This window comes from Canis lupus, chromosome 6, assembly GCF_048164855.1.
Source record: "Canis lupus baileyi chromosome 6, mCanLup2.hap1, whole genome shotgun sequence".
Taxonomy (NCBI): Eukaryota; Metazoa; Chordata; class Mammalia; order Carnivora; family Canidae; genus Canis; species Canis lupus.
Window position 1 is genome coordinate 53,410,225 of NC_132843.1, and position 17,900 is coordinate 53,428,124.

Here is a 17,900-nt window from a genome sequence, read left to right on the forward strand (position 1 = left end):
CAACAAAAGGGAAAGTTGCCTAGACTCCTAACCCACATGGGTTAGGAGAAAGTGTGAGGCACTCAGCACTGTTTGGCAATCCCTCACGGCTCAGGTGAGAATGACCCACAGGATCTGCAGGGACAAGACTCAGTTTTGCTGTCTGGATTCCGCCATCCAAAGCAAAACCCTGAGGTTTGCCTTCCCACATCCTCTTCTCCCATGCTGCTAACCACAGCTCTCCAAACATGCTCTGGATTTCCACTCTTAAATCCCTTCCTCTCCCTTCAAACCCCCCATATCTTCTATGCCCCAAGTCTGGCCTGCTGCAGTGCAATGAGTAATTTTAGACCAATAACCCACAGTACCTAGAAGCACCACTTTTACCCTGATATTTGAATTGTAAATACAGATACCTGGACTGGGCAGTGCTGGAATCTTTTTTTTTTTTTTTTTAATGTGAAAGAGCAGTTTGTGAGCTGGTCTTACCCTACATTACAACGATAAACAAATGCTTTCTTATATGTGGAAACTATTTTCTCCTCGTTTCTCACCCTACTATGTTCTAATCCCTCGGACCTGTGGACATTTTGTATGTGAGCAGGACAGAGTTCTCCCTCCACAACTCTATTCCTCCTCCATGAAGTTCACCTTCCCCTAGTCTGCATTGCTCTCTTCTGGCCCTGGCCTTCTTTATGGCATTTATCACAACAGGACACCTATTATATTGAGTTGTATGTGAGCCAACTTCCCCAACTAGAATCCTCTTGGATGGAGGCCATATCTTATCATTTTTGCAAAGTTCATTTTTTTTCCTCTCTTTCTTTTTCCTCTCCTTTCTTGCCTCTCACCCCCAAACATCTATCAAGCATCTATTAGACTCTTGGAACTGTTCTGATTTACTGGGGGTGAGTAAGACACTGGCCCTCTCCTTAAGGGTATTGTAGACTGGAGGCAGAGAAGATGGATGCACCTGCCATACTGTTATGATATAGTAAGATGATTCCTACACTAAAGGAATATATGAGAATTGGCGATAGACCAGAGGCGGGAATATGCCCAGGGAAAAGGGGAGAAAATACACATATATTAAGCACCCATTCTGTGCCAACTCTCATGACAGCCCTGTGAGTATTATTTTCTCCATGTGGTTAGGAGACAAAGGATCAGAGGCATTAAATAACTATTCAATGACAAATTTTTTAAGTAGTGGGGCCAGTATTTCAATCCAACTCTGTTAGACTTTAAAGTCACGTTCTTTCCACTACAACTCTTTACAGAGGAGGCAATATTAAAGTCCAATATTGACAAGCAAGTCTTTGAACACCTGAGTGGAGAGCGGGGGGAGTGGGAGACTACCACAGGCAGAGGGAACATTCGGTGTGAGTACGAAAGGGGGGAATAACTGAATACATCTGGTAGTCTCGAGCCCACGGGAGGAGCTGAAGTGATGGAGGGCCAGTGCATGAGGTCCAAGTGATGCAGAATGTGGCTGGGTTGGTGGACCAAGAACTAATTCCTGAACAGCCTGTGTTCTATGGTAAGAAGTTTTGACTTTATCCTGTGAGTGATGGAGAGCCAGTGGATGATATACAGCAGGTGTGAACATGATCCCTTTGAATTTAAAATGATAAATGTAATAGTAATGCCAGGAACATGTGAGAAACAAAAGAGCTGGGCATGTGTGAAGCCTGAAATCGAGGTCCAAACTCTCCTTTCCTGTTTTCTGCCTGGGCCCTTCCATGGACTCAACTCCAAGGGGTACCAGCCTCATGGTATTTTATACCAATGTTGCTCCCAGGAGTCCTGCAACTATCCTCAACTCCAAACCATACAATTCCTTTCTCCCATGCCTTGTTATGCATTTCTGTAATTGTACCTAAAAGACTTGTTCTGTAGTTTTTCAAACTTACATGTCTGTCTTCTTTTAATAGACTGTGAGCTGCTTATGAAGAAAGACTAAGTCTCATCTCTCTATTCCTGGCAATTAGCACAGTCTGGAACAGGACAGGGACCCCATAAAGATTTCTTGAATGAGTAAACGATAGTATAAAATTCCATGGCATTTTGGAAGACTTGTATGACCATGAGTCAGATGTCCTTGAGCACAGAAACTCAGCCATTTATTATTTGAGTGAACTTCCAGATTACTTAATCTCATCAAACCTTGTTTCTTCAACTCTGAAATAGAACAAATAAAACCTAATGTATGGAATGGCCATGACAAGTAGAAGTAATAATGTATGCAATGTGCTTATGGGAGTTCCTGGCCCTAGTAGCACTTGATAAATGCTATATGTGTTATGAGCTATAGCTGACACGGTCTCTAGCTGCTCTTCCCTGTTATCTCTTTGCTCTTCCCCTGGTGCTCCTTGCATCTTCCAAATGAGCCACTTGCTTTGTCAATTCTTGCCGCAGGCACCATTTGAGAGATGAGGAATTTTCTTTTAATGTGTGATAAGTTTTTTGAAAGTAGATGATATTTTCACCTTTTGAAGAATTTTGAAAAACAAACAAACAAAAACATTTTAAGTCATGGTATCCATGGCAGAAGTCTAATAAGGTTTCTCTCTTTTCCTTGATGACAAAACAACAGGATCTTAACCCATATTTTGCTGCTCTGTGGGTTAGTGGTGGATCTCATCTCTGGAGGCATGATTATGGAAGTCCCTCTAGGTTCTGTTTCATAGTCTTCTCTGCTGATAGAATAACTCACTACTGTGGCCCAGCAGGGAAGGACTGTGGCATCTTTGTATTGTTGTGGGAAGAATTCTGTACCTGCATCTTCCTTGGGGAGGGGTTATACAGTAACATTGGCCAGGGCATTGTTCCTTATTTGTGTAACCTCTTCATCTTTGTTTTCCTCTTCCTCCTTGTGCCCTGCTGCCCTCCTGACACTCTTCCAGGTGTGGTTTCAGAACCGAAGAGCCAAATTCCGCAGGAATGAGAGAGCCATGCTGGCCAATAAAAACGCTTCCCTCCTCAAATCCTACTCAGGGGACGTGACTGCTGTGGAGCAGCCCATCGTACCTCGTCCTGCTCCACGACCCACCGATTATCTCTCCTGGGGGACGGCCTCTCCGTACAGGTGAATGACTGGCCCAACCCCCTTGCTCCACTTCCACACGTTTCTCAGCGGTCGGTCACATTCAAAGCTGCTGGTGCGGCTGGCTGACATTTCTTACTGGGTTAACCTCTTCAGAGACATTCAACTTGCTGACACCCCCAGATTTTCACGGGAGATCACTAGTTGCCCCAGGAGCAGGGTTTGGGGCAGAAGATAGAGGGCAGGCCATCAGCAATCTTCTCTTGGACTCAGGAACTCTTGCAAAGGTTTCAAAGATGGGGAAGAATCTAAAAGAAAAGATCATTAAGCTATGTCCCAAGTCCCTCTTGCAACCATTCAGGACAAAACTTGACTCCATTTCCAAATTTAAGATAGATGTGTTTCGTCATGCTCAAGTAGAAATTTAACTTGTAAGGCTCCAAGTGTAGGCTTGAAGGCAAACTTTACAGTAAAACTGATTTTGAATTAAAAGAAGAAAAGGAAGGAAAGATAAAGGAAGGGAAGAAGGAAGGAGAGAGAGACAGACAGACAGACAGACAGAGAGGGAAGGAAGGGAAATCCACGACCATTCTGATCACGCTCATGGCCACAGTCCATTATTAGCAGGTGGGGATGTCTTATGATCCAAAAATACCTTCCTGTTCTATTGTAAATTCTTACCTATGCATCTGAAGTTCTTTGGGGTCAGTTTGTCTGTGCGGGGCATTTAAAATATAAAAGCAATGTATAATTTACACAAAATTTTTATATTAAAAGGTGAAGAATTTTAAAGAAGCAAATAACAGAGTACTATTTCAATATCTTGGAGAGGCTTTTAATCTCCATTTATTATGATGTTCAGATAATACAAGTTAATGTCCAGGGGAAGCTGAGACCCAAGTGCCTAAAGCATCCTCATTGTTCGAAAGTGCCTTTCTTTGAACCTAAACCTGAGTACTCTTAGAAACCAGGTCAAGGCTGTGTGCTCTCTCTGGCCAATCACAGTGGAGGAAGTATTCACAGATTCATTTATTATGCTTTTATTTGCCTTTTTTATTGCTAAAGTTAATTAATGCTTTAAGGAAAGGTCTAAAACTAATTATAGGAGATTATCTTCCAGCTAAAGCTGAACTCCTAATGTGAAATACCACATTTGTAAAATGCAAATATTTTACAGAAATTGATGGTTTTAATCAAAACATAAGGCCTCACCTAAATGTTCTTTCTGTTCCAAATCAATTCCTTGAAAGAAATGCCATGAATGTACTTGGATTTTTTCTTTTAAATCCCCCATTGTGAAATTAGCCTGAATTACATTGGTTTTGGTACTTAGAGACCCCATGCCTGAGAAATTGGAAATTTCTATAGCTCTCAGATATAGTAAGCCTCGCTGATTTCAAAAGATCAGTCCTATCTAAATATCTAATTTAAAATTTAGACTCTTTTCCCATAGGACTTACCAAAAACACATTTTGGAGACCATTGTGAAATCACATATTCTTTAATATTTTCAATACGTAGAAGACTGCTCTGTTTCTCGATAAATATTGGTAGCTCACAGACTCACTAAATGGCTTGGGAAATGGATGTGGTTCAAAGCTTGATGTTTCAAGGTCTCTGGTTTGAATTTGGTCATGACCAGAAAGTATTGCTCCTTTTCCTGCCTGGGTCCCAATTAGGAACTTTTCACACCAGCTCTAAACCATCCAGATGGCTGCCACATAGTCTTTACCAGTGGAAGCCTGAGGGCGGTACAGTGTGTGGGTAGGGCTGAAATCCTCCCTGATTAATATTGGATCAGACTGCCTGCATCTCAGCGAAAGGTGAAGCCCTGGTGCCTGCATCACACATATTTTGTATGTGTGAATCTAACTGTAATTATTAACATGCAGTTTATGTGTGCCTTTTTTTGAAAATGTTCTATTTTATTTTGAAAGATTATGTAGAAATACTAGATACTTTAAAAAAATTCATAATGCCACCATCTTGACATAACTAGTTTGTTTATTTTTGCAATTAGAGTTCAGTATTTTATATAGTGTAGCTTTAGTGTACATATTTTGTATTCTGCTGTTTTCATTTAAAAGTCATATAAACTAGTGCTTTTTATGCATTTCATGGTATATACTTTTATATAATTTTTTCTCTTAGATACAGAGTTTGTAAAAAAAATAATTAAAAGTCGCATAGAATCTGATTGTTCATATTCTGTATGAGGAATAAATTAATCTCCAGATAGAAGTAGAAGAATGATGGTTTAAAGCAGTAATTTAATCAATATCAATGTTTTTGACCCAATGTTTACTGAAGTGTTTATATTTTGGTTAATTTCTAAAAGTGGCAAGCTCTTCTGTTACCCGGAGATTTTTCTGCTATGTTTAGAACCAGAATACATTACGGTTTCACATTTTGAAGCTTGGTAGGAAACATGTCTTGTTTAGGAAACATAAAAGAGAAACAAGTGATGAAAAGCAAAGGAAATGATAGACCTTCTGTGTTATAAAAAAAATAATAACTGGCTATTTCTTTTGGTACATTGATGTCAAGTTAGTTATCTCACATGTGACATTCATTAAAAGGCATTTCTTTTGGTTAATCCTTGGAACGCTCCTGTGTGCTAGCTCCGTCCTTGCTCTGGTTTCAAAGAAGAAACTGAACACTAAGCCTTCAGCAAGCAGAATGAGACCCAGTGCTCGTGATCCTTGTTTCTGTTCAGCAATTAGGCCACATCACCATATTTTCATTCGAATTAAACTTGCATTCCATTGAACATAGTAAAAAGTGTAAGACTTGGAACCTATGTAAACATGCCCTTTGGATTCACTGTCTATCTCAGATCAGTGAAGCACGCCTGTGGCTAAGAGTCACCTTCTGGGGTGTTTCACCCCCTGGGATGACTGATGTGGCTTGGTCATACAACCCAGGGACAGTGAGCAAACAGTTTTGCCAGAGAGGACAGTTTGCTGACTTCCACAGCTCTCCCCTGGAAGAGGAGAGGAGGAAACCAAGACTCAAAGCAATTGTTTGCATATGGTCAGAATTATGAGATGGGATATTAGCCAACACATTTTTTGCTGGGTGTCTTTTATATCCAGAGTGGTGGCTGTATAATTTATCATTCAAGCTGGAACACGTTTAAGAGTGAAAGGGGGGTGCTATTAATAATGACACCAGAACAACAGGCGTAACTGGGGACATATGGTTCATCCTGTTTATAGCATGACATGGCCTCGTCTGTTCCCTTGAGCATCTTGTAGGTGATGACGTCAGGCAGGCAACTGAGTCACCAGGAGGAGTAAACATTCTCTCACAGACACTACTGTCCTGGCAGGTGCCCTCTTCATCTACCCATAGCCAGTTGAGGGAAGCTCGTTTCTGGCACATATGCCCATTGCTTAGCTCAACTGTTTTCCATAGACAAAGGAGAACACGCACAGCACCAGAGGTATTAAGACTCACGGATCTTGTGGTGCTTTGCCTCTTGGGGAGTGGTGATCAACCAAATCCCAGGCTTTTAACTGTTATTCTAGATGAAGTAGTCAAGAAGCCTCTCCCTAGAGACATCCGTTCCTATGGGAGCTAGGAAATGGCCTGGATCTGCACTGTTGGTCTGCAGTGCCAATTCCAGAGGGAGGACTGGGCTTCAAAGAAAACTAGTGACAGGCAAAAGAGCAGCCAGCTGTCCTTGTCCACAGCTCCCCTCCCCATCCTTCTCCTCCTCCCCCATTTGATCGTGGTCACGGTGCTGCCTGACATCCACTGAACGCATTTGGCTCATTTCTCCCTTTCACGCTTTCAAAAATAGATCCTCGTCCCTCCCAAGATGTTGTTTACACGAGGGGCTTCATAACGGATTCTAACGGAAGACACTGAAAAGGTAACTTGTCAGAGGGGGAAGAGGGTGGCTGCTGGGGGTAGGGTTTAAGTGGGAATTAAGTGTGTTCAAGAAAGCGGGTCTTGCAGTTTTAGTGATGCCAGTAGTGAAATCCTCAAGTGGGGAATACTCTGGGAAATCGGATCTGCAAGCATATGTGCCCATAAAGTTAAGGGTAGTATGATACCCTAAGGTAGAGCAGGACTCCTCAGAGATTACTGAGCATGTGAATCACTTGGGATTGTGTTGCAATGCAGACTCATTCTGTAAGTCTGGAGCAGGACTTGGGGTCTGCATTTTTAAGTTGCTTCCCTGTGATGCTGACGCTACTGACACTCAGGATTACATGACTGTAGGACATAGGGCAGGGGTCAGAAGAACTGTGTTCTTGTCCTGGCTCCTGCTGCTTCCCAGGCTGGTTGGAGCATCAATCTCTTATGTAGCCTTGCATCTAAGGTTGAATTAGCAATGTTTCCCCACTACATATCTCACAGGGGCATTTGATTCCAGGCAGTCAATGTGCATTTCAAAAAAAAAAAAAAGATAGGAAAGTCCTAGAGAAAAGAGAAAGATGCAAGTCTCCGTGTATAAAAACATTTCTAGAAAGAAAAGTTAAATATAGCAGAAGGATCACTGAAACTACAGTGTAAACTGGAATGTGGTCCAAGTGGATCTACTTTAAAAGCTAAACTGCATTTGAAAAATCGACTTCTGCATTTGAAAAACAGAAGTCAGAAATACTTATTTACTTCATGAAAGATCACTTCCAAAAGGATTTATGGAGTCTCTCTTTACAAGTAAATGTGCAGAGGAAAACTGAGATGGGGTTGTCTTAGATGAAGCAGATATACCTCTGTTCTCACAGGGACAAAAGAACAATCCAGAAAGATGGTCTCCAACCTCTGCACATCACAGGCAGAGTCGCAAAAGCCTTAACAGCCTTTGGAAAAATCCCAAGCTGGTGAAACCGTAGGATCTCAGGATGACACAGACTCTCGGGCTGACAGATTTGTCTTTGGGGGGAAATTTTCAACAGCTTGTCATCATTTGTCCAAGAGGGCCAAAGAGAAAACAAAGTTAGAGTTGAAAACTGAGGCAGGCATTATTTTTCCTGAGTGTTCCTCGATTGTTTTGTGATTTGTGGGACATACACCACGGGTGATTCGAAAACAGAGCGGCAGATGCCCATAAGTTTCTTGGCTTTAAATTCATACCGTATATAGAATTTTCCATGCTTCCTTGGAGTTTGGCAGTCATCTGAACATGTTCCTCCTCCCGACAACCTTCCGGGTAGGTTGAAATGATCAAAAATGATTTGTCCCCAGTGCAAATGGAACTCGAACCCTGCCGGTGGTTAGCATTCTGCTGTCTGTGGCTAAGCTCCATCTGTTAAGAATCTCCAAATAAGGAGATGGAAAAATTTCAAGCTTACTTAAATGTGTCAGCTCTGTACAAGTCCCCGTGCAGAGCTGCTGAATCAACAGATGGGATACAAGCTTTTCTTTTCCATCTCCAATTCCTCAATGCACTTTATTTGGCAGTGCAGTTTCTCGGACACAGACATTCTTAAAAACTCAAGAGAAATGATGCTTTTGCCAAATCCAATAAACCCAGTCCCTGAACTCATCTCATGTCTGCCTCCTGTTAGAGGAGCAGGTGGTTCTCAGAAGGCAGGACCAATGGGCAGGATCTCTTAGTGTTGGTAAGCAGGCTCTTGGCGTTATCCTGTGCTTAATTGATACAAATCACTTAGTTTCTGTTTCACGTTCTGATCTTGGTAAGCTTAATCCTGTGTAGGAATGAGTGGTCATTTTGCATTCTGAATGGCCCTAGAAAATTGGCCGAAAACAGCTAATCAATCCTCCTTGGTTTCATCTTGTAAGAAAATGTTTCAAGGTTCTCTCTCCTTTCCTAACACAGACCTTCATAAGCTTTGGTGCCATGGAAAACAGGTGGTCACAAACAATCTTTCGCATTGGCAGCCAGTCAAGGCTCTCTTGCATCTGTTGTCACTTTAGGAAATGGGTCCTCTCCAACTTTTCATGCTGTTTTTAAAGCATGACTAAGCTGCTCTAGAGTACCCACTCATTAATCCTGCCTTCTCTGACCTGTCACAAGTCTTGCTTGTCACTGGTATGTCAAAGGACTGCTCACTGCATGCCTCTATGGCTCTTTTAGTGCAAGCTGAGAAACTAGAACCATGTCCAACTACCAGAAGGAGCACAAACTCATAATTCTTTAGTATGTGCACAAAATATCCCTATGGTCTCTACTTGCAGGGTTATATATTGTAAACATTGGTTAAGAGGCTATGAAGTAAGACTGGCTCTGTTCTTTTATCCTACTTCTTATCGCTATGCAATGTGCTGGAGTAAGTTAGATCCATTTTTGAAAATGTATAACTTTCCTAAACATTTATCAGGTGAAAATGTTATCATTTAATGAGCTCCTAGAGAATTGCAAAACTCACTCATTAAGATCGGCTGCTTTTTTAATCTTTATGTCCCATTAACTTGAGCGCTACCTATAAGGCATTGTCACAGTGTCACTAATGCAGTGGTGTTCTTATGATGGCACCACAGTACAATTGGACAAGGATTCTTTCTCAACTCTAGAAACTCAGGCTACCATTTAAGGGAGAGTGTCCCAGTGAAAATCCAATTTTCTGTGCAGTATATAACTAATTTACATTGATTTGGGTTTGAGATGGAAAATGGATCAACATTTATCTCATTTGGGAAGAGATATCTGTTCTGCACTAAAGGGAGAATCTCAGGATCTCCAAGAGACGTGTTACCATATGAATAACAGACTAGAATATCAGATGAAGTTAGTAAACTATGAGGTAACTATAGCAAAAAAAAAGTCTGTATAATAGATAATATTGAAGTCACAATTAGAGTAGACATTTCTAGAAAACAGCGATACCGTCTTCAGTAAATGAAAATAATACCCCAAGGTTACATTCCCCTTTGTCTACTATGGAAAATGGACTATCAAAAAAACGAGGAATCTCTATTAAGTAGATTTTGCTTGTTTAAAGTCTCAAAGACTTGACCCCTTGGAAAATTAGGTCAAGTACTTAAAAGAGTACTCCATGACACTCTATAGTTTACCATCAGATAATTTTTTTTCTTTATGCTCTCTCATAAAGTTTTAGCCTTCTGTTTCCAGAAGCTACTCAATTTTACTCCCAGTGTTTAACAAATAATACAGAGAACTCACCATTTCAGCTTCTCTCTTATGCATTTTAAATGGTACTATGTACCATATTCAGAACTTAATTCTCTCACGAAAACTGGTTGAGAAAAGCTGACTTGGTTTATTTCATAATCTATAACTTAGGAACATTTCCTAAATCCAAATGTCTCTTTTCTTAACTATTTACATCTTTGATTTTATTGAGATCTTAGATTTCAGTATATCCTAGCAATTTCTTCAGTGTAGGATTTATAGGTTTGCATATATTTCTGATAGTTTCTTGAATGGAAGCAAGTAATTCATATAGGAATTAAATGGTGATATGTATATGGGTTTTGAAAATAAATGACTTTTTTTTAATATATTACCAAAAACAGAACAAAACAAACGGACAAAAACCTTGTCCCATTTTAAAAGATTGTTCTGATCCTTTATCTCACTCCTAATTAAAACTTACCTTAACTGGGGACTCTTTTTCTTCCTCTTTTGGTAGACAGTGGTAGAAGTGATAGTCCGTTGTATAAATCTAATTTGCACTAATATTTGTTCATTTTTTACTACCAAAAGATATTTTGATGGGTCAAGAATATGTAGTCATCAGCCCCTGCTTTTGTCCTAGCCCTTTGATTTTGCTCATTCTGTTAAGAGACCAAAATTAATACAAAGGACTACTTCCTAAGGATGAAAGCATATTGATAAAACATTTTTAAAAAAATCATTACTCACAACAGGATGACAGAGATCAATGACACTGAGCAGGAACCCATTTAATCATACTAGATATTTCTCAGTTATCTATTCAATAAATGCTTTCTTGAATGTCAAATACGTGCCAGATATGATGTTAGCTCTACCTGGGGATATGGTGGTGAACAGGGTCAGGTGTGGTGTCTGATCTATGACCTTCAGTCGAGGAATTGAAATAAGTGCTAAATGGAAAATTACAGGGTGCCCTATGAGAACCTAACTTTGCATAGATGGTTAAGAGCATCTATCCAGAAATGGGTAAGAGTGAAGCGGGCAAAAATAAAATGGAAGAACATAGGATTCTCTTGGAACCCTTCTTCCTCCTTCTGCCTTAAGACACACACACAGGCACACTCACACCAGTGCTATAAGGTTTTAAATTAAGGATGTGTATTTCTGGAAAGACCTAGTGATCTGGGACTAATTACATTTCATTAACCTAATTTTCCTGGGTTAATTGCTAGTAACTGAGCTGAAATAGGCTATTGTGAGTCTTGACTATAAGTCTCGACTCTGTGGTCTCCCAAATAAGGATTCATGACACAGGCTCTCTATTTGTAGAGTAGCTTTAGTTTTCTCTCTTTCTAGTCTGTCACTTGATCCCCAGAACCACAAACTCCTGTGTGGCTGGTAAAATTGCACTGGAATGCAGGCAACAGCGGAGCACATGTCATTCCATTTAGAAGTCTATCTCATTTCAGGCCTCAGTTGAAAGGGATTTTGCTAATCTTAGAAACAACTAGAAACATTTTCATTTAATTAAAATGGGTTCCCTTTTAACTGTTTAGTAGACAGTAATGAATAATTTGCATCCAAGTCTAAGAGACTATTACTTTTTCCTTTAAAAGAAATTCATGGATTTGATTAACAGAAAACCACCAAATGCCCATTTCTGTCTGGCCGCATTTCTAGGTCTTAATTACAATCTCTGACAATGAAAAACAACTTCAGATTTTTTCTCAGGAGTAAGGACAAAAAGAAACGGTTACCTCTGAGGTCTGAAATCCTGAAACTGGCTGGAGCGTTTGGTAGTTTATCTAAGGGATTTAAACATTTCCCAAATAAGTGAACCCAAAAGGCATCTTGAGCTGCTCAAGTACTTTTGAGAAGAAGCTATAAACTCAAGGCCAGTCGGGATAGGAAGCTCTGGATTTGGCAGTACTTAGTGCTACCAACCATTGAATCAAGAATGAGTTGCTCAACTGGTTCTCAAGTACCCTATTTAGTATGGTATCCATTGATCACCTAAAATGTGTTAGACTTAAAGTCAGCTATTTAGTGTGAAGAGGGCAAAATGCCGTTTCCTTTTCAAATTCCTGCTTCTCTTGCTCACTGCTCCCACAGGCTGGTGATGGAGGCAGGAAGAGAGATTAAATAGTGTTTCAGTTGGTCGGCTGATGAAACATCCTGCTATTCAACATAAGCAGCTTTCTTCTCTCACCCTAGAAATAAATTATTATTCACTGTGTCCAACACAGCAAACACCTCTGCCCGCCCTGTATCACTCTCCCGTGCTTTCCCCTGTCCTTCCAAGCACTGCCATCTTTTCCCAAGTGCCTTAGACCAGTGGAGATCTGGGGCTGAAAGGGACCTCAGAGGTCATCCATCCAACCCACCTGCCCCTACCTGCCCCGTGCTGAGAGTTGCATCCATCTGGGGCACAGACTTGCAGCTTTGTGAAACTAATGCCTGTTATTCTCCCTGCTTTCTCCTTTGTCCCTACAGCGCCATGGCTACTTATTCTGCCACATGTGCCAACAATAGCCCTGCACAGGGCATCAACATGGCCAACAGCATTGCCAACCTGAGACTGAAGGCCAAGGAATATAGTTTACAGAGGAACCAGGTGCCAACAGTCAACTGAGGAAAAAAAAAAATTAAACAGGCCTAAGAAGAAATCAAAAACCATAAGACACCTATCCTGCTCTGTCATTTCTTCATCTGCTGGAAAAAAATAAATAAATAAAAACAAACAAACAAAAAACCTGAACTAAAAATATTGGGACCATGGCAGAGAAAAGCAGGAGAGGAGCAAAATGAAAATTAGTTAACCAATGTTTCTCCTCCCTCTGGGATACCACCACCAGTTGTTTCTGTGTGTTAATTTTGTTTTTTTCTTCTATTCATGCGCTTTGCTTTAATGTACTCCAAGCTTCTTCAGTTAGGTTCAGCCCACCCACCCCCATGATCGTATGGGTTTTAAAAAACCTACAGCAGCCAAAGAAACCATATATATATATATATATATATATATATATATATATATATATATTCAGAATAATTGTCTAATGTCTCTCAGTGACCTGTTTGAACCTCAGTGCCTTGCCCGATCCTTCTTCCCAATTCTCCGTATAGAAGCTCTAGGAACTTCTGAAAAGCCAAAGTCTTTCTGAAGAATCTGTGCCAGACATGATTTCCTGTCTCACTGTCTCCATGTCTGTTGGTCATGGTAAGGTTTTTCCATCAGCTACTGTTAAAAAAAGCAATTGTGTACAACATCTGGTGACTGGGTTGTCTAATCCAATGTGATTGGCTGTGTCTGGCTAATTCTAAGCTCTAAGCTGTAGATCTAAGCTCTTCATATAAACTATAGATTTAAGCTCTAAGCTGTAGATGATAATATTACCATCACCACCACCCCTCACCCCCATCCAACCAATCTGCCATCTTAAGTTAAAGATGTTTGTTGTTTTTGAATGATTTGCTGTCACGGGCTATTTGACAGAAGAAATATATTTCACTTGAGAGAGGGAGAGAAATTTCTTTAGGAAAACAAAGACTGAGTTGTGAAAGGCATGGCCTACATCTCTTTAGTGCCTTAAGGATAGTCAGATGCACACTTATATATATACTGTATATATTTATATATTTTATATATATATATATAAAATATTCTTGCAAGCTTGAGTTTGCAGTTTCTCAAACACTACAAAAAGCAAATTTCACAGCATCACCACTGCCCTTAATCTCTAGTGATGAGATGTTTTTAGGGATTTTGTTTCCTTTCTTTCTCAACACAAAATTCTCATTAAGGCCACAGAGCAATTAATAGGACATCTATTTGAGAACAGGTCTCATTTTCACATTTGGACTTTAAATAAATTGGAACCTATTTGAGGCTGTAAAAATGTTCTTGAGTTTGGAGACTGAGCTCTGGTGGAATGGGAATATATCGTGACACATTATAGGAATTACACTTAGAGGAGGGAAAACCATGTCGTCATCTGCCCCTCCTCCACTTAACAGAAATCTGAAAGACACGTGTTTAAAGGGAATACTTAAAGTCTTGTCTAAATTCCAAAAATTTAAAAGGCAACTGTGGGCTATTCTAATATTTTGAAATAAAGTTTAGTACCTAGGGCTGTGAGCCAGGACTGACCTGTCTTTGTTTCTTTCTTTTTGTCTCCAGCTGTGCTTTTGTAACTTGTCAGGTGGACTAGACCAAACCACACCACCATGCTGTGCCTCAGTTTACCTTTTTGTAAAATGGGTTTAACAATACTTACCTACCTCACAGGGGTGTTGTGAGGCTCTATTCATTTGCTCCTTCATTCTTTACCTGTATTCTCTGTTTGTGCAGCACTTTGTAGCCATGGGAGGAAAGGGACTATAAAAGAATACAACATTAATGGAAGGATACGTTACCTGGAGGCCTTGTTTTCTAGCAAGGAAATGTTACCTTGCTGTAAATACTTATAGCCTTGTATTTGGAAATGAGAAATAGGTTTATATTAACAGACTTCTCAAAAATCACATCACTTGACCAAAGAATAATTTAAGATACACAGAACAGACTATTTTTGACATATTTTTATCCTGTCCAGGTTGGTTCTAAGAACTTAATTATCAGTAATTAAAAAGCTTTAGATTGATTTTGGCCAAATATGCCAACTCTGAGTGACAGGCAAGGACTGTTGAGTTTAAGATGCACTTTCAGCACACCTGTGTTCCCCCCCCTTGGCCTATCAAGTTGAGCTAACGGTGGTATTTTTTCAGCCAAACAGCCACCATTCTGAAAATATATTTTAAATGTTGAATCTGTACTTCTTTTAATAACAAGAAGAAAGCCCATCTTATGCATTTTGCTTTCATCCACTGATTCTCTCTTCTTTTAACATACTATTAAAATATTTCTTACCAATGTTTTATGTAGGCTGGCTGAACACCACATATTACTTGCTTCCTAAGGAGTCCTTTGACTAATTCTTTTGTCCTACTAGCTGCTGTGGATTATCCAGATTCAAAGGAACAGTGTAGTCTAACAGATTAAAATGTTCTTCATAAAATGAGTGCAATCTAAGGAATTGGTGAACTTTTGGAGTTTGGACTTCCAGGAATAGCTAAAAGTGAGTTTGGGTTATGGTACAGGGAACAGAAATCATACATGACATGATGTTGCTAGGAAGGAGGAATTTTCAAAGATGGAGGAAAGGGATAGAAGGTCATATAAAACAAAATCATTTGAAGCTTTCATCCTGACATCCGTTTTCAGTAGTGAACAGAAAAGACTGAACCCAAAACCTAAGCACTACATGAAACTGGGCAATTTTGTCACAGATGCATGGGAAGCAATGTCTGGGAAAATCAGAGAGTAGCCAGCGCTGGTCAGCCATAGGAATTTTCATTGCTAAACAACACCACAAACATTTATTATCTAAGCACCTGATCAAATATACACATGAGACAAGCACTCAGTATTGTTCATTTATTATTGATTTTTTTAAAGTAGAAGTTTGATATATGATTTAGAGGAATAGACTTTTGGCTTCTATGCCAAGTCTCAACAGAGGGCCTCAGGCCAACAAAGTTCCAAGGCATATCCCCTATTCCTCACCTTCATTATACCCAGATGCAGATGAATACATGCAAACTGTCTGTCACCCCAATCCCTCCCCAAATAAGATGCTGATTTGTAGGATACTTGCAGGTTAAGTCAAACCAGAAGAGGTAATTGAATAAAAAAGGGAATGACACTTAGGGTATAAAGATCTCATAAGAAATGTAATATGTAAATTATATCTTGCTTTATGATGTAAAATATACATTGTTTGCGTTAGAATAGAAATGATTCCTTTTCAATAAAAAGAAGGATACTACTATGCGGTCTTTTGTTATACACATTTGAGTCTGCTGATTCTTTTCTCTTTGAACTTCAAAAATAGATCTGCTAGGACCTAAGGGTACATGCAAAAAAGAGTGAAAGTAAGAGGGATTTGTGAATAGAACTTTTATTGGAGTGGGATAGTATTTTCTAAAAAGGAAAGTAATCCATGCCTCAAAAGCAAAGACAATGGTAGGAGGTAGAGGGGGCATTTATTGGTATAATGGGTACACATAAAGTGGAACTTTTATGAGAATTTAGTTATTTTTTTACCCACATCTTTAACATCCACAATACCAGCTATATATGGCAAAATAGACCAAATATAAAGCACAGAACTTTATTTTAGAATAAAAAAGAGAGTTAAATTTACGTACCTATTGTATTTAGTGCTGGGTGTATGGTAATAGGGGAGGAAATAGAAAACCAAACTGGGAGATATGGATTCTGTTTTCATACAGATTAAGATCTGATTTATAAGAGAACTCTATGATGAACCAATGTATGCAACAGCTCAAGACAATGAATGAATGTGTCAAACAAATAAGGTAGATGAGAGACCAGAGAGGAAGAAAGAAACATGGAGCTGAAGTGGGAGAGGTTTCACAGAAGAACTGGACTAGGAGAAGTCCAGCTAGGACTGGGAGAAGAGGAGGTGCTGGCCTTTCAAGTCGGAGAGCAGAGAAGGGATGAAGGCAGAATTTGTGTTCAGGGACCATAGCAATATAGGCCCAGATGGGTTGGAGAGTTTATTTTGAAGCCATGTGGAAGAAAACACTGGAAATTGAAATTGAGCCTTCATCTTGCAGAGTATGGTGTGTCAGGACATAGGAGTTTGGAATTTTGCTCAGGCCAGAGAAATCCATTGAAAGTCATTGAGCAGGAAAAAAAAAAAAAAAAAAAAAAGGTCATGCAAAAAATACTACTTTAGCAGGATTATTGTGGTAAAAGAAGGAAGGTAAGCCAGAGCAGAACGGGAACTACAAGCAGAACAGTTAGAAGAGGGACAAAAAGCAAAGGTTGAATAGGAAACATCTCATAAAGAAAGAATCAATAGGACTTTATGGCAGGAAAAAGAGAATGAGTCTTAGATAATCCTGGTTTGAAATCTGGGAACTAGGAGAATGAATCACAGACAAAACTGACAGAAATAAACAGAAACAGGGAGACCCAGTGACAAAAGACAATTATTGCAGTTTAGTTATTTAGTGTTACTGAATTTGAAAACCGAAATGTAAGTCAAAATATGAAATCTCAGCTTGAAACCAAGGTTGAGATCAGAGATAGAACTTTGGGACTCATCTATAGGGAGGTGATAAGGTGTTCCTACCTTGAGGAACAAGGATGAATGAGTTCCTCAAGAGGAGAGGGCATCATTGTGCTTCCATTGGATGTGTAGTTGACCCTTGAACTGTGCAGGTTTACTAATATGTGGATTTTTTTACAGTACAGTACTGTACTGTAAAAATATTTTCTCTTCCTTATTCTTTCTTTTTTTTAAAAGACTTTATTTATTTGAAAGAGGGAGAGCACAAGCAGCGGGAAGGAGGTGGCAGAGGCAGAAGGAGACCCAAACTGCCTGCTGAGCAGGGAGCCCAACACAGGGCTCAATCTCAGGCCCCTGAGATCAGGACCTGAGCTGAAAGCAGATGCTTAATCAACTAAGCCACCCTAGCACCCCCTTATGATTTTCTTAATAACATTTTCCTTTTTCTAGCTTACTTTATTGTAAAGATACAGCATATAATACATATGCAAAATTTGTCTCAATAGACTTCTTATGTCATTGATAAGGCTCTGGTCACGTTTTGGGGGATTTGAAAGTTTTACATGGATTTTTGACTGCACCGGGGGCGGTGTGTCTAACTCCATGTTGTTTAGAGGGTCAACTGTAGTTTCAGCCCAGGGAGGAAGATCAGCTTCTTTATTATCCCAGAGTTAAGCGAAGAGGA

General features: G+C 39.8%; 1 protein-coding gene across 2 annotated transcripts in view; it reads left to right on the top strand.

Moving 5' to 3' along the window:
- PRRX1 (paired related homeobox 1) overlaps positions 1 to 12,831 on the top strand; it is a 69,916-nt gene extending 57,085 nt beyond the window's left edge. Inside the window, exons 3-5 of one of the 2 annotated variants that reach the window (XM_072830559.1) lie at positions 2,886 to 3,067; positions 6,831 to 6,902; positions 12,573 to 12,831. In XM_072830559.1, the coding sequence (XP_072686660.1) occupies positions 2,886 to 3,067; positions 6,831 to 6,885 (237 nt within the window). In that variant the 3' untranslated portion in view covers positions 6,886 to 6,902; positions 12,573 to 12,831. The remainder of the gene's footprint in view (positions 1 to 2,885; positions 3,068 to 6,830; positions 6,903 to 12,572) is intronic. The other variant, XM_072830558.1, reaches the window with a different exon arrangement.
- The last annotated feature ends 5,069 nt before the right edge of the window (positions 12,832 to 17,900 follow it).